This window comes from Mustela putorius, unplaced genomic scaffold (genome assembly GCF_011764305.1).
Source record: "Mustela putorius furo isolate JIRA1106 unplaced genomic scaffold, ASM1176430v1.1 tig00537227_pilon_pilon_pilon, whole genome shotgun sequence".
Lineage (NCBI taxonomy): Eukaryota > Metazoa > Chordata > Mammalia > Carnivora > Mustelidae > Mustela > Mustela putorius.
In genome coordinates, this window is record NW_025422368.1 from 4484774 (window position 1) to 4504709 (window position 19936).

The 19936-nt window shown below is 47.8% G+C and overlaps 1 protein-coding gene across 4 annotated transcripts in view; it reads left to right on the top strand.

Annotated features, from left to right (window-relative positions):
* Nucleotides 1–951: 951 nt before the first annotated feature.
* Nucleotides 952–19936, top strand: part of POU6F1 (POU class 6 homeobox 1) — a 29475-nt gene continuing 10490 nt past the window's right edge. The window contains exons 1-4 of one of the 4 annotated variants that reach the window (XM_045073033.1): nt 953–1439; nt 5951–6003; nt 13257–13350; nt 15544–15739. In XM_045073033.1, coding sequence (XP_044928968.1) covers nt 13303–13350; nt 15544–15739 — 244 coding nt within the window. In that variant the 5' untranslated portion in view covers nt 953–1439; nt 5951–6003; nt 13257–13302. Of the gene's footprint in view, nt 1440–5950; nt 6004–11555; nt 13351–15543; nt 15740–19936 lie in introns of those variants that run through there. The other 3 variants (XM_045073035.1, XM_045073032.1, XM_045073034.1) reach the window with 3 other exon arrangements.

Consider the following 19936-nt stretch of genomic DNA (forward strand, 5'->3'; position numbering starts at 1 on the left):
TGCTCTCCATTAACCAGCAAATTGGCGGGGGTGGGGGCAGAGGGGGTGCAGTCCAGACTGATGGCCTGAGGCTGCAATCACTGAATTTCCAGTCTCCCTCCTCAACTCTCCCCTCATTCCTTCTCTTCTACTTTTGTCTTCCAACTCCTTCCTCTTCCACTTGTCCACTACTTCTCCAAACTGCTTTACCCTCGGCCCCAAACTCGACGTCTTCGAATCCCTTCCCCTTCCCCAACCTCAAGAGCCTCCAGGTAAACCAAAGCCTCCGTGCCATCACCACCAGCAAAGCAGAATCTCCATTCTACTGAACTGTCATTTTCATTCTCTCTCTCTTTTTTCTTTTTTTTTTTTTCTTTTTTTTTTTTTTTTTTTTTTAAACATTTTCTTGTCTACTTGGACAAGAAGGCAAGGAAGTTTTCTTTAGACAACACAGCCCACAACCAACCGCCACTGGAGTGAGGGCGGAGGGAGCATTCAGGACCAGGGTCCCCTCCCTGAAATGGACCCAGGGCACAACCAATTGGAGGTTCGACGCTGGCTGAACGCCGGTTAAGTCCCCCCACCTCCGCTCCCGTCTCGCACTGGGGTTCTGGCCTGGGGCTCGGGAATGGACCTGAACTTGACTTTCCACGATGAGGAGTACAGTTGACTAACTAGGGAGGAAAGACGGCGGTGGCTGGGAGTCACCGCCCAACCCTTGGCTGCACGGAATGTGGCACAGGTCCCCACTTCGGACTCCCGTGCTCCTGCTCCCCCTCTCGCACCTTCCAAAATGAAACCACCTCGAGCAACCCTGGGGAGGGGGGGGGGGCTGCGTGACCCGCCTCACGGACCCTCCACTCCAGCCCGGGAAGAGAGCCCTGGGGCCTCCCGGCGTGACCAACTGCGGAGGGTGCCCACCCCACCCCACCCCCACCCCTCCTCGTTCCCGGCTCCCCAGATCCCCTCCCTTCCTCCACCGCCCGCCCAGCCCGCCGCCCCCGGCGGCTGGCGCGCGCGGTGCAGCATGCGGCAAAGCTCTTTGCATAAATTATGCTCATGACGCAGCAGCTAAAAAAATCCAAGTAGCAGAAGGAGGGAAAAAAGGGGGGGGGAGGAAAAAGGGGGGGTTGTGGAAGGGGGGAAAGAAGAAAAATATATATACCTGCCGCCCCCCCCCAGCTCCCCCTTCCCGCTTCCCGGCCGCCCCCCCCTCCGCCCAGCGCAGCCCGCGGAGTCCCCTTCGGCTCTGCCCAGCCGGGCCTGGGGGCCCGGGGGTGGCGGTGGGTCCCGACCGGCTCCCGGGCCGAGCCGAGCCCAGCCAAGCCGCACTGGCTTCTTTGTCTGCGGGCGGCGGCCGCCCGGCCCCGGCCCCGGCCCCCTGGCCCGAGCTGTGAGATGAATCTCTAATCGGTGGCCGCCGGGCACCGGGGGCGAAGGCGGCTCGGGCTCGGGCTCCGGTAAGTAGCGGGGTCCGGGGCGGGGAGGGGTTTGCACGGAGGGGGAGGGGGCCGGGCAGGGGAGGTTTCGGGTTTGGTTAATATGCAATGCCCGTAATTAGCATAATTTATATATTTATGATAAAGAGAAAAAATGCCGCGGGGCCGGGGTGCCGGGATGCCGGGCCGGGGCGGCGGGTAGCTCTGGGAATGAGACTGCGCGCGGCCGCCCGCTTGGGGCCGGAGACCCCTGGGGCCGCGCCCTCGCCCGCCAGCCGGCCGGCGGGGACCCGAAGAGGGGAGGGGGCTGCCGCCAGGTGGACCCCGTGGGGATCTTGGACCGGGCCCCTCCCCTGGAGCCCAGGTGGGATACGGACGGGAGCGGACGTTACAGACACTGACCCGGTGGCGACCGGGAGCGGATTCCCGCCCCAGGGGAGAACCCGGACGCCTGGGTTCCCGGCGGTGAAGGTCAACTGAGTCGGCCTGGGCGACCTGTCACCATTCTCCCCAGCGACAGTACACAGGGAGCACTGGTGGAACTCGGGGTTAGGAACCTAGCCGTTGCTGGAAGCGTGGAGGAATGGTGGGAGGGTAACCAACGATCAGAGCATGAGCACTTCATAAATATTTAATAACAATATTATTATTAATAAATATCATAATAATGGGCCAGATTTGTGCTTCCCGGCCATTCTCACCTGGCAAGGCCAAGGGAGCGCCAGGGTGCCTTGTGATCCCCACTTTAGCGTTGGGATCCCCCATTCCGCGGTGGCTGGAAGCCTGAAACCCCAGAAAAGCCTCAGCCGCAGGGCAGGGGGAAATCAAACAGGGTCAGGAAGCCTTTCCAGACAAACGGAAAGAAGTTCTTTGCAGAGATTGTAGCCTCATCTGCTTTTCCAGATTCCTTGCTCCAAAAGTAGAGGCTGGTCTTGAATTGTTTATGGACATATATCCCTCCACCCCTTATCTTGGTATTCCGAGGCAGCCAACAGGAGTAAACAGGGCTTTCTGAGGAAGAATCCCATATATTCCATTTGGATAGAAGCCCTGGTGCAGGGTGATATTTCTGTGACCTGTTTTCAAGTTTGTTCATTTTGTTTTTGAGTATGTGCCGGAGAACTTCATTGTGTTCCTTGGTCAAACAAAAGTACCTAGTATGTGCCATGCTCTGAGCAATACAGATAGAACTTACCCTGTCATGGAGTTTTCAGTTTAGGTGGTGGTGGTGGCTAGGGGGTCCAGGGAAGGCCAATCATAACCATGAAAGCTACAAAGTCATACCATAGAGTGATAACGTGTGTGTGAGTGAGAGAGAGAGAGAGATGAGCTATTTCTTCTCTTTTGAAGGTATATCTAGAAACTAAGAAAAAGTGAATCAGAAGAAATTTGCTTCTCTAAGCGTTCTCTGCATAATGAAGGAACATGGGATAAGATCATATCCCTCTCCCCAAGATTTACTGCCTATAAAATCATAATAGTAATCTTTGAATTTTTAACACTTTACAATTGAAAACATTTTTATATACATACTTTATACTTCAATTAAAAATAATAACATTATTTTTATATGCCATGGGTGGTTCTGTCAGTTAAGCATCCTGCTCTCAGTCTCAGCTCAGGTCTTGATCTTAGGGTTGTGAGTTCAAGCCTTGCACTGGGCTTTTTGCTGGGCATGGAGCCTACTTTAAAAATAGTAATAACAATAGTAGTAAGTGTTACATAGTGTTTGCTGTGTGCCAGGCCTAGTTTTAAGTGCCTTACATAAATGTTACCAATTTAATCCTTAGTAACCCATGAGGCGGGTACTATCCTTTAGCTCCAATTTACAAATAAGAAAATTGAGGCTTAGGGAGATTACTTGAGGGGAAGCAGTGCTCAATCTGGGTCTTCTGCCTTTAAGCCCCAAGCTCTTTCTGTGTCAGAATGAGGGTCAGTGAGGCCACAGAGGGAATAGGAGGGAAGCTGGATTGCACATTAGGAAGGGGTAAGTGTGGTTAGGGTTCTCCAGAACTTATTGCTACTTCTTTGAAACAATTTTTTTTTAATTGATTCCTCAGTAATGTATCTTTTTTTCTTTTAAAGATTTTATTTATTTATTTATTTATTTTTAAAAGATTTTATTTATTTATCAGAGAGAGAGAGAGGGAGAGAGAGCGAGCACAGGCAGACAGAATGGCAGGCAGAGGCAGAGGGAGAAGCAGGCTCCCTGCTGCGTAAGGAGCCCGATGTGGGACTCAATCCCAGGACGCTGGGATCATGACCTGAGCCGAAGGCAGCTGCTTAACCAACTGAGCCACCCAGGCGTCCCTTTATTTATTTATTTGACAGACAGACATCACAAGTAGGCAGAAAGGCAGACAGAGAGAGGAAGCAGAGAGAGGAGGAAGCAGGCTCCCTCCTGAGCAGAGAGCCGAATGCAGGACTCGATCCTAGGACCCTGGGATCATGACCTGAGCTGAAGGCAGAGGCTTTAACCCACTGAGCCACCCCGGCACCCCTCTTTGAAACAATTTTTAAGTAGTCCTAGAACTGTGAATGGGAACAAAAAAAAAATTGAAATAGGGTCTGTGTTTCAAGGGAGAAGGTAGGAAGTATGAGGAGGGCAAGTGATATAACCTGATTTCTTAGTTTGTATTTTTGGCTCATAGACACACACACACACACACACACACACACACACACACACACCCGTTATGTACCAGGTATTATACTAGGCACTGGGGCATGTTAATAAGTGGGTGGATCTCCTTGGAGTTTACAGTCTAGTGGGGAAATATACCTACTCTTTATTTTTCACATTTCATTTGCCTCCTCCCTTCACCCTGCCTGGGATGAATCATGTTTGGGCACAAGGGCATGGGAACAGGAGGAGAAACTAAATCTAAATGTGTCTTTATTAAACTAGTGTTTACTGTTAGCCTATATATGTCTACGATTATACATGAGAGTTTGGAAAGGGGGAATTAAAGTTATTCACTGCTTTCCTATCTTTTTCTCCTTCACCTTTTTCTGGCCCATCTGAATGCCTAGCTGGTCTGTTAGCAGTTTACCAAGCTATTAATCTCTGCTTGTGGATGGAGGGCGGGGTGGGGAGGTGGAGAGGGTTGTCTGGAGAACTGAGAGTTTTCATTTTCAATGTGTCCTGATCCTTGGGGACCCAAATTGGCCCCTTACCATTACGGAGAGAAAGTTCTTTATTGTTATTGTTATTTGTTATTGTTAGGAGGATACCTGTCTGGGACAGGTGAACACTGTGTTGAATTTTGAGTCTGCCATTGACTTTTCTGTGCCCTTGGGCAAGTCACCTGAGCTTTCTCTCCTTCCATTTCACTGTCAATAAAACTAGGATCATAATAAGAGCACCATGTTACGCATTTCACTTACACAATCTCGTATCACCGTTATAACAACCGCATATTTTCCCATTTAATCACTGTTTTAAAGATGAGGAAATTAGGGGCGCCTGGGTGGCTCAGTGGATTAAGCCGCTGCCTTCGGCTCAGGTCATGATCTCAGGGTCCTGGGATCGAGCCCCGCATCGGGCTCTTTGCTCAGCGGGAGCCTGCTTCTCTCTCTCTCTCTCTGCCTGACTCTCCGCCTACTTGTGATCTCTCTCTCTGTCAAATAAATAAATAAATAAAATCTTTAAAAAAAAAAAAAAAGATGAGGAAATTAGGGGTGCCTGGGTGGCTCAGTTGTTTAAGCATCTACCTTGGACTCGGGTTATGATCTCAGGGCCCCAGGTCAGGCTCCTTGCTACATGGAGAGTCTGCTTCTCCCCCTCCTTCTGCCCTCCAACCCGCTCCCACTAATGTGTGCACACTCTCTGTTTTGTTCTCTCCCAAATTAATAAATAAAATTTAAAAAAGAAAAAAAGATGAGGAATTTAAGCTTCGTAGAGGCTAAGATCACACCGAGATCATACAGCTATTTCATGGCCAAACTGGGATCTGAGTCTAGGTTTCCCTCCAAAGCCCATACCCTTACCTCTCTTTAATCCTCAACTTTCTATCTGTAAAAATGGGAGTAATAATAACCAATTGTTCCTAGTGTTTTATACAATAATTCTGAGGTAAGCTCTCTTATTATTTATCCCTGAGAAAACAGAAGTTACCTTCCCCCCATGTGAAAAGTCACACAGTTGGTTCCGTTTCAGTATGGATTTGCACTATGGTGTGGGGGGCGCCAGTGTCAGAATTGAATAATAATAGTTAAGATACGTTGAACGCTTATGCCATTTACTGTCACACTAGCCCCGTTTCAAATATGGTAACTGAGGCATAGAGAGGTTAGGTCCTTGTCCAAGGTGTCACACCGAAGACATCTTAAAACTGAGAGATGAATCTAGCTTCTTAATTGCTGCACTAAACTCAAATGAGATAATGTATGTAAATTAGGATAATAGCTCCCATTTTCTGAGCCCTTACTGTGTGCCAGGCATCGATCTAAACTTTGACATGCATTAATTTATGCATTAATTTATTCAGTCAAACCCTATGAAGTTGATGCTATTTCTCTCATTTTTTCAGATGAAGAAACTGAGGCACCAAAGTTAAGGCATTTGTCCTGAGGCCCGCAGCTGGTAAATACCAAAGCTGGGATGATGAACCCTACAGTCTCTGTCTCCAGAGGGTGCTCGCTATAATACTATGTATAAAGGGCAGGGATCCCGATAAACTGTAAATAATTATTCTTCTTCAGCACGTGTAAGCAGGGAAATCTGTGTCCTGGGACCAGAAGTAGAGAAGGATGGAAGGGCATGCAGAAAATCCATCAGGCAGTAATGACTTAGAGGTGGAAGCCTCTTTGGAGTCTGGCAATTTAAGAAAAGGGCTGATTATAGTTGTATGCAGGGATGTGGTGGTGTTCCTTCACACCAGGTATGAAAGCTGTGTGGACCGGCATGGCAGTGTTAAGTGGGGGAATTCTGGGCATCCTGGAAGGGAGAGCCTGTAGGATTTGGTGAAGGAGCAAATGTGAGCCATAAGCGAGAAGGCAAGGATGATGGCAAGGTTTTTGGCCTGAGCATCTGTGGAAAGATGAAGCTGCCCATAGGCCGAGATGGGGAAGGCTGCATGCAGGTGGAATGGGTTTGGGGGCGCCTGGGTGGTGCGGTCAGTTAAGTGTCTGACTCTTGATCTCAACCCAGGTCTTGATCTCAAGGTTGTGAGTTCAAGCCTCATTGCACGTGGAGCCTACTTAAAAAAAAGACAAAGAAATTAGGAGTTCGTTTTTGAACATGTTGAGTACGAGATGATATGAACAATTAGTAGGCATTTGGATATCTGAACTTCCGAGATGCAGTCCCAATTTGATCCTTGTGTGACTCAGTGAGCCCATCTAGGGAGGAGGTAAAGCCTTGAAAGCACCAGTGAGCTCAGCCCTAGTTCCCCATTGATGTGGCCTTTCTGAATGGCAGCTTTGCAAGAGGTAAGTGCAAACATGGTTTAAATACAAAAGAAGCCTAGAGCTGGAGATGCCAATGTGGACAAACAACCCTGAGAGAATTAAGTCAAATTTCTGAAAGGTGATTTCCCACAGTAAGTGTGGTTTTCTTTCAGCTGAGTACAGGTAAAACTAATTTCAGCTTAATCAGCCATATTTTAGAGTCCACTGACCTCATGAAGAGGAGACGCCTGCTGCAAAATCGAATGTAGAGTGAGAAGGTATTTTACACCTTGAAAACCTCAGCCACATGAAGTGTTAAGGGAGGGATGAAAATCACAGAAAGGAGTCTGTGTTAAAAGTAGGCATCCTGGGCCACCTGGGTGGCTCAGTGGGTTAAGCCTCTGCCTTTGGCTCAGGTTGTGATCTCATGGTCTTGGGATCGAGCCCCGCATCTGGCTCTCTGCTCAGCAGGGAACCTGCTTCCCTCTCTCTCTCTGCCTGCCTCTCTGTCTACTGTGATCTCTGTCTGTCAAAAAAAAAAAAAAAAAAAAAATCTTCAAAAGAAAAAGTCAGCATCCCGCACAAGAATTTCCATTTTCCTCCACATGGCGTAAGATTCTGCATACATAACATTTCATGTTGGAACCACGTGCAACCCTGGAATGAGGGAGAAGGGACCACCCCAGACTGCAGCAGGTATCCCTTCAGTGGATCCTCTAGCCCTTGTTTATCCACCATGACACTGAAACATACTGTACCACAGTTCTCTCTGTTTCCTTAACTCCATGTTAGACTGAAGGCTTCTTAACAAAGCCAGGAAAGGGTTTCTCCCCCGTTGTATCCCCAATGTCCAGCACGTATAGCCACTGAAATATTTGAATAGATGAAGGACGAAACATTTCAGGATTTTTCCTAATAGGATCTCAGGCTCCTCTAGGGGGTTTTGGATGTGTTTGAGATTTTTTTTTTTTTTTTTTAAGATTTTATTTATTTGAGAGAGAGAGAGAGAGCATGGCAGGGGAGAGGTCAGAGGGAGAAGCAGACTCCCCGATGAGCAGGAAGCCTGATGTGGGACTTGATTCTGGAACTCCAGGATCATGACCTGAGCCAAAGGCAGTTGCTTAACCAACTAAGCCACCCAGGCACCCCAAGATTTACTTTTTTTTTTTTAAGATTTTATTTACTTATTTGACAGGGAGAGAGCACAACCGGGGGGACAGGCAGGCTCCCCGCTAAGCAGGGAGCCCAATGTGGGGCTCGATCCCAGGACGCTGGGATCAGGATCTGAGCCGAAGGCAGAAGTCTAACTGACTGAGCCATCCAGGTGCCCTTGTTTGATATTTCCTAATGCTCCTCCTGGGTGCCTTGGAACGTTGCTCTAAGCAGGTCCAAAGCAATTGCCAAAGGAGGTCCCCTGACTCCATCCCCTCCACTGGAACTCCTGGATGGTCCCAGACCTCTCGATTTTCGGATTGTGGGCAAATGCCTCGGCACCAACAGTTCACTCTCCCCTCAAGGTTACCTGTGTTTTTAGATGTTAGTCCAGGAAAGCGAGGGATAAATAAACTCTCTGGGAACCAACTGAGGTGCTTTGCCCGGTTTGAGTCAGGTGTGTTTCACTCGTCTCATTGGAGAAAGAAGACCCAGGAGGAGGCTCCAGGTGGGCTCTGGCTCCGGTCCCAGCTTTACCCAGAGCAGCTCCGCTGTGCTGTGTATGGTGTCGAGTTCTACTGCCGGAGTGATCACAGGAGCCCCTTCTCTTCAAACAGACCAAGGATCATTGCTTCTCACTGGCTCTCAGGCTGTGGACATGGCATGGCAACGTGAGCTCAAAGGAGGCCGTTCACCGCAGTCATTGGGGAACTGGTCAAAATACAAACTAAAGATGGCTGCTGTCTCGTCAGTGAGGCCAAGCACAGACTTAGGCTTGAAAAATGTGGAAAGTTCCTGGCAGGGGCCTGGGACCTGGTGCAGGGGAAAGTCTGCACAGATACTGAGCTAGGAAGCACACAGGACAGCGTTCAGAGTCAAAATGCTGAGTGTCTGCAGATTGGAGAGGTGTTTCCATCACATGTATCTCTGATAGGAGCCATCTAAAGCCAAGACGAAGGGAGATGAGTAAGTTCTGGGGTCTGAGATGAGGGAGGCATTTGTCTCTGTACTGCATGCCTTTCTGGAGGGCAGAAGCCTGGTCAGTTGGTCAGAGTGTGCCTGTGTGTGGGCAGAGGCTCTGAGCCAGGACTGCCTTTTCCCTTGACACAAAGGACTAAATATTGAGGAACCAGGTCCACATAAGGTCATAGAATTTCGAGGGTGGAAAGGATGTTAGGATTACCTGAGCCTCTGTACTGCTTAAATCCCCCTAATAACACAGTCACAAAGTGGACACTTGCTTAATCACTTCCTGTGAGTGGCCATGGTTGGCCCCAAGGGACCAGTGGCCACAAGACTGGGAGCACGCTTTAAGCCCCTCTTGAACAGATGGCCCTTGCCCCACAATGACTGGCTACGGATGCCTCCCACCTGAAGGCCTTTGGAATTGGAAAATCCTTCCCCCGTGAAATGTGTGTATCAAGCTATAATGGACCCAAATTTACTTTGCACACCTTTCCGCTCTGTTTTGTCTCTGCCTTTTATTTGAATTTGCAGATGACTTGCTAACTGACTTCTGTATGTTACAAATTTTTTGGCTCATCCCAGTTCCCATCCCAAAGTGGTGGTAAGTTGCCAAGTTGGCAAAACTCACAGAAGATTCCCATGTACAAAATCTGGAGGAGGACATCACCCAGGGATGAGGCCAGAGTCCCAGTGAGGGTGGAAGGTGCCTACTAGGTCTTCCAGCAAATTCCTCTCCCCTTTCTGCCCCACCTAGTCCTGCCTGAAGAGGGGAGCCTTATTTACTCCTTTTTCAAATTGCTAGGTGTCTTGAATTTCTTTTTTTTTTTTTTAAGATTTTATTTATTTATTTGACAGACAGAGATCACAAGTAGGCAGAGAGGCAGGCAGAAAGGGGGGGAAGCAGGCTCCCTGCTGAGCAGAGACCCCCCACCCCCGATGCAGGGCTCCATCCCAGAACCCTGGGATCATGACCTGAGACGAAGGCAGAGGCTTTAACCCACTGAGCCACCCAGGCACCCCAGTGTCTTGAATTTCTTGCCTTTCCTTTCATCCCTAAGCTAGATGGTTAGGGAAGGAAAGGGAGAAAAGGAACCTTGTGGTCCCCCTTGCCTTCTTGGCCAAGGAACATTCTGCCATAGAGTGAGGACCCTAAAACCTATGCCATAGAGTGAGGACCCTAAAACCTCTAAGCCAGCAATTACACTCTTAGGTACATATGCCAAAGAATTGAAAACAAGCGTTCAAACAAAAACTTGTACGGAAAAATTCACTGAAGCCCTATTCACGCAGCCAAAAGGTAGAAACAACTGAAACATCCATCGACTGATAAACGGATAAGCAAAATGTAATGTATCCATACAGTGGATTTTTTTTTCAAGACATGAGTTTAATTGCCTATTAGACCATCCAGATGGAAATATGTAGTAAATGAATGGAAATCAGGGTCACAAATTAGGAGAGAGGCAGGCATTTTTAGGCCAGTTTAGGTTTAGACATTCACCAGGTTGGACCTTTTTTTTTTTTTTAATTTAAAATAAAATTTTTTGCCATAATAAACAGAACAATGTATTAAAACTGACTTCCACAATTGTCCAAATTATTTAATCACGATTAAACTTTTTTTTCACATTTCTTTAAATGTCACGCTTTCTTTGGCAAGTTTATTCAAAATACTGAATTTTCATTTTATGATTTAGTTTCTCTAAGAGTGCCCTACACTGATGGTCATCAGGATAACTTTCTCTAAGCCCTAATGGTTTATATCTTCCCTTTAAAATGCATAAGGATCGTCAAGGGTGGCTCAGTGGGTTAAGTCTCTGCCTTCTGCTCAGGTCATGATCTCAGGAATGGATGGGATCAAGACCCGCATAGGGCTCTCTGCTCCTCAGGAAGCCTGCTTCCTGCTGCTTTCTCTGCCTGCCTGCTTATGGTCTCTCTCTTCTCTCTGTGTCAAATAAATAAATAAAGTCTTTAAAAAAAATAAAATGTATAAGTATCTTCAAAAAGTGTATAAATATCTTTTAATTACATTATCATTTTCAAAAAAATCCTAGGGGAAAATTATAAATTAAACACCGTTTTTTCCTTCATTTCTGCTGGAGTATAGCAATTGGTCATCGAACCCATAGTGGGCTAGCAGCTTAGCAAGGCTGAGTCTTGCTGCCAGTTTCAGCCGGCTGCCCATCATAAAGCAACAGCTGATTACAGCTTCTACACTCCTTTTGGAGCGACCCCGTAACTGACACAAGGCCTTCTTTGGTCCGTACATTATGCTAGTTTCTGTCCCCGAAAAAGGTCTTCCTTTCCCTGAACCTGCTTCATCCAATTTTGCTTGTTCTTCATTTAATCCGTGTTTGGGACAGCCTCACTCAAAACCGTTTTGGAGATCACCGTGTGACCCAGGATCGAGTGCACAGATCCACATGCATCCATATCCTGAAACGTGTTTTATGGAATACGTCCTTTCTTCACCTTTGCGATCTATGTGTTTTATTTTTTTGAGGTTGAGAGGGAGAGAGAGCGAGCATGAGAGGGGACAGGTCAGAGGGAGAAACAGACTCCCCGCCAAGCAGGGAGCCGGATATGGGACTCAATCCCAGGACTCCAGGATCATGACCTGAGCCGGAGGCAGTTGCCCAACCAACTGAGCCACCCAGGCACCCTAAAAATGTTCTTAAAATTACAAGTAGTTTTTTTCTGGTGAAGATACTGGTTTCTTTGAAAAGGTCTGATAGGTTTACTTCATTCTCTACTTTAAGACATTTTACCATGCTGTAATAGGGATTAAATGAAGATCTTGTTTTCCTTACTCATGAAGTGTTGCACTTAATAGGTTTTTGTCTTGAACTGCTTGTGCCGGGAGGTGCTGGGTCAGGGCCTGGGCCAGGGGAGAACTCGGTAAAGTCACCTCTGAGCTTGATAAACTTTCCATCTTGGAAATGAAATCTCTATTTGCCTCTCCCTGAGCCCGTGCAGACAGTGCCAGGAGCACACCCCGCCCCCAATATTATCGGCTATTCCATAGCTATAAAAAGGATTAAAGTCTTGGTACATGCTACAACATGGATAAACCTTGGGGAAATTTTGCTAAGTGAAAGAAGGCAGACATAAAGGCCATTTATTGTATGATTCCACTTATGAAATATGGAGACTAGACAAATCCATAAAGAAAAAAAGCAGATTCGTGGTTGCCAGAGGCTGGAGGTGGCAGAGAAAGGAAGTAACAGCTAATGGGGTTTCCTTTGGGGGATGATGAAAATATCCTGGAACTAAATTGTGGTGATGGGTGCACAATATTGTAAATCTATTATATTCTACTTAGTTTGACACTTTAAAATGGTTACAGTGGTAAATTTTACCTCAATCAATAAAATCATAAAAAAGGAAGACCGATCAACCCACCCACGGTTGAAAGAGGGAGGAAAAGATCTAGAATCTAGAACATGTCTCTGAATTTACTTTCCTCATCTGCACCTGGGTCATAATACCCTCTTCCCCCAGCTGGCATGAATAATGAGCAGGAATAAGTGTTACATAAACACTTAGCAATAGAGGCTCTCAACGTCAGTGTTAATTGCCTACTTTTCTATGTAAGTATTTAAACCTGTTTGTCCCCTTTATACCTTTATTTTTTAATGACCCTACCAGTTTGTGGCTCCAGCCAGCCAATCTGGTCTTCACAGGGGTTCCTTCCACTCCCTCTCCCTGCCTTTGGCCACTGCTCCGAGATCTGGGAGGTTGTCCTGCCTCTGGTGTTAAAGGCCAGTAGTGTCCTTAGGCCACTGCCACAGAATCACTTGCGAGCTGATTTTGTGGGATCCACCTGCTGAATCAGACTCTCTGGGGATGCTTGCTTCAGGGGAATCTGGTGTCTGTATTTTTAGTAAGTGCTCTAGATGATGATCGTGCATATTCAGGTTGGGGACTACTGTTTTAATATATCCCTGTCTTCACCATCTCTCCCAGGAAGTCTGCTCAAACTTGCTCAAAGTCTGCTCAAACTTCCCTGAGAAGCCCTCTGATTAGCTTGGGTTCTGCTGGGTCTGCCCTCTCCCTGCAGACTGGGGGACTCCCAAAGACAAATACCTGCCCTTCTCTTTCTTCTGGTCACCCTGGCTCCTCCTGAGTGTAGATCCTCCTGGGATGCTGTAGGAAGCGAGACGCTTTAGTTTTAAAGTCCTTAGAATCCTGTTTACTTCTATAGACACCTGAGAGAACTTAGGTTCGCTCTCTTCTTACCATTCTACTCCTGACTTTTTAAGGTGATACAGAAATTGTATGACTACATCACATCAGCCTTTGCTTTTCCTGTCCCATGTCATCCCACAGATGTGCTAGGTGTGGGCCGGCCCCCACCCGACCCTGACAAGTGACCATGGATCCTGGAGCTGGGCCAGAGTCATCTCTGACTGTCAATGAGCAGGTATATGCTGGGGCAGGAAGAGGCGGGGGGAGTGAGGGTCATGGACCCCAGCGTGTGTCCAGGGGGAAGACTCCAGAGAACCCGTCAGTACCTGTTTCTTACCAAATTCTTGGTTACTTAACCCATCCAGATGTAGTTACCAGCTAGGATTTCTCAGGGACTGAGTTGGGGCCTTTAAGCTGTGACTATATATATATATATATTTTTTTTTTTTTTAAGATTTTATTTATTTTTTTCAGGCAGAGAGAGAAAAAGGGAGAGGGGGCGTGAGCTGGGGAGTAGGGGCAGAGGGAGAAGCAGGCTCCCCACTGAGCAGGGAGCCCAGGTGTGGGACTTTATCCAAGGACCCTGGGATCATAACCTGAGCCGAAGACAGACACCTGAGTGAGCCACCCAGGTGCCCCTAAGCTGTTTCAAAAAAGTGAAATTAAAATATACAAATATGTATGGGGCACCTCGCTGGCTTGGTTGGTAGAGCATGTGACTCTTGACTTTGGGGTCGTGAGTTCACTTTACTCTTTAGAGTTTACTTTATGGGGCACCTGGGTGGCTCAGTGGGTTAAAGCTTCTGTCTTTGGCTCAGGTCATGATCCTGGGGTCCTGGGATCAAGCCCTGCATGGTGGGGGGGGGGGTCTCTGCTCAGCGGGGAGCCTGCTTCCTCCTCTCTCTCTGCCTGCCTCTCAGCCTACTTGTGATCTCTGTCTGTCAAATAAATAAATAAAATCTTAAAAAAAAAAAAATAGAGTTTACTTTAAAAAATAAATAAAATTAAAAATATATATATACAAATATGTGTGTATTTACATAAAGAAAGATTTGGGCATCATGTCATTTACTCTATTTTTTCTTATAATTTTTTGTAGTGAACATATTATATCATTTTTTATTATTTATTATTATTTTTTAAGATTTTATTTATTTATTTGACAGAGAGAGATCACAGTAGACAGAGAGGCAGGCAGAGAGAGAGAGAGGGAAGCAGGCTCCCTGCTGAGCAGAGAGCCAGATGCAGGACTCGATCCCAGGACCCTGAGATCATGACCTGAGCCGAAGGCAGCAGCTTAATCCACTGAGCCACCCAGGCGCCCTATTATATCATTTTTTAAAAAGAAACAAAAAGACTAACATCTCTTAAAATATAATCAGACTGAAGTCCCTCACAGGTCGAGTTTGCATCGGAGAGGGAACTGCTTTTGGAAGTGGATTTCCCTCATCCTTCCTTGATGGGTTACATTGTCACTTTTTCCAGCAGTCTCTGGCTGGATTCAGTTTTCAGGCTTCAGGACTGTGTGGTAGGAATGCCTTCGGGTACAGGCCAAGTGCAAGGCAGGCCCAACAGAACTTTTGAGTACACAGTGTCCCTGACTCTTGAATGGCCCGATTGAAAGCCAGTCAGTGCTGGAGGTAAAGAGCCAAGGAGTGCTGGCTGTTTGAGCAGGAGATGACCAGAGGTTCTGAGGAGGCCCTGGGTGCTGCCTGCACCCCTGGGTGTGGAAGCTCCCTTCGAGGTGGGAGCACGCCCACAGATGGCATGACTGGACCTGCAAAGCTGCCACCTCCAGGATTCCTGACCCGCATTTCAGGAAGTTAGTGCACAGGGAAATCTTGGCCTTTCCTCCCTGGGGTTTGGGAAATAAAGGAATCATGAGCTTAAAACGTTTCTCGACAATGTGGAGCGTTCATTTTCCACCCCCTATATCTTTGAGGGAACTTCTATATGGTTTCAACAGAAGTGAAGAGGGATTTGCTTCTTGGCCCAGCTTAGCTGTGGATGCTGTGTCAGGGGCCTTCCTCAGTGCACTCCAATATCCTAGCAGCTGAGAGGACACCCTTGCAAGGCTGTGGGTTAGGCCACTTACCACTCCCTGAACTGAGTCCCTAAAGGGAGGCACATAGAAATATCCCCAAGTGTTTTGGTTCTATGGGGCTTTTTTCAGCCCATGTCAAGTCCTTCCCCTGTCACCAGGCTCCCAGGTCCTTTCAGAAGCTCCTCTCCTGGAATCAGGGAGCTGCAGCCTGCTCCAGGCTGTGGAATTGGCCCAGAGTCACGCAGCCCTCAGGCGGGAGGTCGAGTCTTGGAGAGCCTACCTTCTCCGCTCTCCCCTAACCGAACCCAGAGCTCTCCTCCCCGGGAACTAGACCAGCCGCTCCACCCGCTTCGCGCCAGTGAAGTCCCTGTGCTGTGTTTGCAGGTCATCGTGATGTCAGGCCACGAGACCATCCGCGTGCTGGAAGTTGGAGTGGATGCCCAGATCTCGGCCGAGGAGGAGGGCAAAGGGCTGGAGGGCGTGGCTGCTGAGGGCTCCCAGAACAGAGGCCCTGGTGAAGCCAGTGAACCTGCTGGTGAAGCCGGGCCAGACAACCCAGACTCTTCTGCAGAGGCAACGGGTACGAGGCCATCGCTCCCATCGGGCACTGCTCTACCTGAGTCCCTTCCTCTGGCTCCTTGGAGAGCCAGCATGAATCCTGGGCCTAGGCAGCCTTTGGGTCTTGTCTTCCTGTCCTCTGGACAGCCTCTGGCCACCCCTATCCATCTGCTTAGCTGCTAGGGCTGTGGTGCCCTCCTTGTCCCTGGAGCTCTAGATCTGGTTTCAATCACTTCCACACCTGAACAGGGATGGGCCAGGGTGAGGTGGGCAGAGAGAGGCAAGGCTCAGTTGAGGGGATTGAATTCACCTCAGAGAGGGAGGGCTCTAGGTCTCAGCCAGCCCAATGCAGAAAGTACTAGACCTTCAGGATCCTAACAGCCCTTCCAGGAGGCCCTGTCAGGAGGTTCCAGCAGCTGCGGGTAGGAGGGCATGTTACTTACCCAGGACTAAGGGGTTGGGTTCTGTGGGACGTTACAGAATCCTAGCTCCTTACTTCCTGCTGGGCTGCTGTGAGTCAAACCTGGGATCTTACTTCTTTTCTTTCTTTCTTTTTTTTTTTTTTTTTTTTTTAAGATTTTATTTATTTATTTGACAGAGAGAAAGCGAGAGAGGGAACACAAGCAGGGGGAGTGGGAGAGGGAGAAGCAGGCCTCCCACTGAGCAGGGAGCCCAGTGCAAAACTTGATTCCAGGACCCTGGGAGCCAAAGGCAGACACTTAACCGACTGAGCCACTCAGGCGCCCCTGAGCTGCCCTCTGAAAAACAACTTTAGGGCAAGAGTGTGATTCTCTTGTACCGGGAATGGAGAGGTACCGGGAATGGAGAGAGATGATCCCCCCTGCACAGTCTCCCCTAATACCCTGCAGGGTAGCTGTGACATGACTAGGGAGGGCTGTTCTAGAGACTGGGATGGTGCCAGGTGTGGCTCTCTGGCCATGGGGCATCCTTTCCTGGATTTTCCTCACTGATAACTTATGGAAGAGACATCTTTGGCTGGAAACCTGGGACCTGGGACTTCCCTCATCATCCCCGACCCCAGAACTCCAAGATACATCTCCCTGAGCTGCTGCTTATCTCCCCTTCCCTAGATCTCTGGGCTGATAGGAGTGGACCAAGAGGAGGAGCCAAGAAGAGAACAAATGAGGACAGGCTTTAGGGATTTCGAGCAACTCCTGAATAAGAAACCTGCAAGGCCTCACATCCCTTGCTCTACCCACATTCATTTGGGACCCTAGTAACCTAGGATTTTTTCTCTTTTTGAATAAAGGAATGGCAAGAGACATGACCATTCTCCCCTAGCCTGGAAATGCTCTACTCCATGTTGAGGCCAGGGTGGGCATTTCCTAGTCCCATGGGGGCAGTGCCCTGGAGAGTAGGCAGCCAAGACAAGGATGTTACACCTGGCCCCCCTCTTCTGATTCCTTCCCATGGTGGGGGTGGAACCCTTTTTCAGAAAATTCGGGAGGTTTATCCCAGGTTTATCCACAGTGTCCTGATTTCCCTTTTTACTCTTCTTTCTTTTTTTTTTTTTTTTAAGAGGAGTGTGGGGGAGGGGCAGAGGGAGAGAGAGAATCTCAAGCAGGGTTATGCTCAACCCAGAGCCTGATGTGGGGCTCAATATCAGGACCCTGAGATGGTGACCTGAGCTGAAATCAAGGGTCGGACACTTAACCGATGGTGCCATCCAGGCTCCCCATCCGTTTTTACCCTTTAATCTGTCTTCCATATCTCCTTTCTTCTGGTGCCTTGATTCTGTTCCTTGTTCAAACCTGCTCTCAGAAATGGATCCTAAATCAACTATTTATACCCTAGCATGAGTGTTTATGGTAGCGCGTGTTTTCTTCCAGAGGTTTGTATATTTAGGCCTTTCATGAAAGTCCTGTTCTTTGTAAGGGAAATTTTAGTTATCATCCAGAAGGAAAGGAAGGCATTTTGACAGTACCACCTAAGAAGCTGCCAACTTAAACTGTGGCCTTGCTAGTCTTTCTAGATACGCAATAGTAAGAAGAGTTTCCTCTTCAAACAAAACTAAGTAATGGGAAACTTTTTCAGGATGAAAAAGATCGCGTGATTTATATCACTCTAAATTACTATCCTGTCCTTGTCACAGGTATGTATTTTTACGGTTGTGACCACCAAGGGTAGACTATAATAGGACACTTACCACCATATTATTCATAGGCCTATTCCCTTTTTTTTTTTTAAGTAAACTTTTTTTTTTATTTATTTGAGAGAGAGAGAGTATAAGAGGGGAGAGAGTCAGAGGGAGAAGACTCCCCAACTGAGCAGGAAGCCCGATGCGGGACTCCATCCTGGGACTCCGGGATCATGACCTGAGCTGAAGGCAGTCGCTTAACCAACTGAGCCACCCAGGCACCCCCATTTCCTTTACTGGCATAGATTCACACACCTGATTCTGGGCTTTGCTATATGCAAACTGTTTGGGTTTTCATTGTCATAACCAGTGCTACATTGAATGCCTTTGTTCTGGTCCTTTGAGATTTTTTTTTTTTTTTTAGATTTTATTTATTTATTTGACAGAGAGAGATCACAAGTAGGCAGAGAGGCAGGCAGAGAGAGGGGGAAAGCAGGCTTCCCGCTGAGCAGAGAGCCTGATGTAGGGCTTGATCCCAGGACCCTGGGATCATGACCTGAGCCAAAGGCAGAGGCTTAACCCACTGAGCCACCCAGGCACCCTGAAAATTTTTTTTCTTTGAGGTATAGTCCACTGGGATTCCTTTTGAAGAGAAGTCAAATGTATGTGTAGGAGGAAGTCATCCCGTGGGAAAATACAAAATCTCTCAATGAGAATTCAAGTAATTGGCGAGAAGGTACCACATACCTGTTAAGCCAAAAAAGTAAATAGTGATAAGACCTAAATTGGGGGCATGGTGGAGAAATGGGGACATTATTGACAGTACTGTGAATTGGTTCAGTCTTTCTGAAAAGCAGTCTCACAGGAAAGGACCTAAGCTAAAGGCAGTCAGCCCTAAATGGACCCTGGGTCCTACCTGGGAAATAAATCCTAATAAAATGAATATCTCCTTTCTTTAGATAGTAAGCTTTTCACCATCATGTTAATCACATTCCCATTTTCCCACTTTCCTTTTTTTAATTTTATAAAATTTTGTCAAGCAACATCTTTTTTAAATTTTCATAGTTTCAGAATATCCCTGTGCTCTCTGATTTTTTTCCAGTGGGTAGAACTGTATTTCCCTTCCGTGGGTGAGATAAACCTGCCATTTAATTTTCTGTTTGAATTTTAGAAGGCTTTCGTTGTTGCCTGTGTGTCTCCTTATTTCCTTAAACAATTGGATTTTTTGTCATTGTATACTGTGGACATCACAGTCCCGAGTTAGGTTGCTGCCTTTCCTGATTAACAGAGGGTCTGGGAATGCTGGGTTGGAAGTTTATCTATTCCATGCTATGTCACAAGTGAGCTTAAAAGAAAGAAGAGAGAGTTCACTGCCTCCACTCCCAGGCATTCTGATCTGAGAGGCCTTGATTAGGGTCTAGAAGTCTATGCCCATCCGGTATTAAGAAGCCACCAATCTGGTCTAAGCTCCATCACCCCATCTGTAGTCTCACCACGTATTAAATAATAAGCCCCCTCCTCATTGTTCTGTGGCTTTGAAGAGGTTTCCTGGTGGGGGTCCCCAATACCTATGTCAAGGGAGCAGGAGGGGGCTTTAATGTGGGCGAAAAGCTCCAGTTCAAGCTCAGTGAAGCTTCTCTTCTGGACGTCAGACCTCAGGCCCCGGCAGAGAAACATTGCCCAGCCTGGAGCGCCTCTGGCTTCCGGAGTCCAGTTTTCGGGGCCTGTCACTTCAAGGACTTGCCCTTACAGGAATCCTGGTAGCCTTCCCCCAGGCCAGCAGCTGCTTCCAAAAAGTAGTCCACAGGTGTTGTGAACGGTGGTGATTCCATTGCCGGATGGGCCAAGGAGAGTTGCTCCCATCTGTTCTAGGTCCCTCCCTCCCCGCCAGCGTTCACTGCAGGCCCTTCTACTGATGATGTGATAGGTCACCTTGTCCTAAGGAACCGGGAAATAGAAACTGAGAGCCAGCTGTGCACAGGCCTGCGTTTACTTCGACTAGAGGTGGGAAGAGGGTGACCTACCTTGCAGGTCGGGTACAGGGCGCTCCGGCCTCCTGTTCTCGAGACTGGCAGCACTGGGGGAAGTGGTTCCTCCCGGGCCAGGGAAGGCCAGCGATTG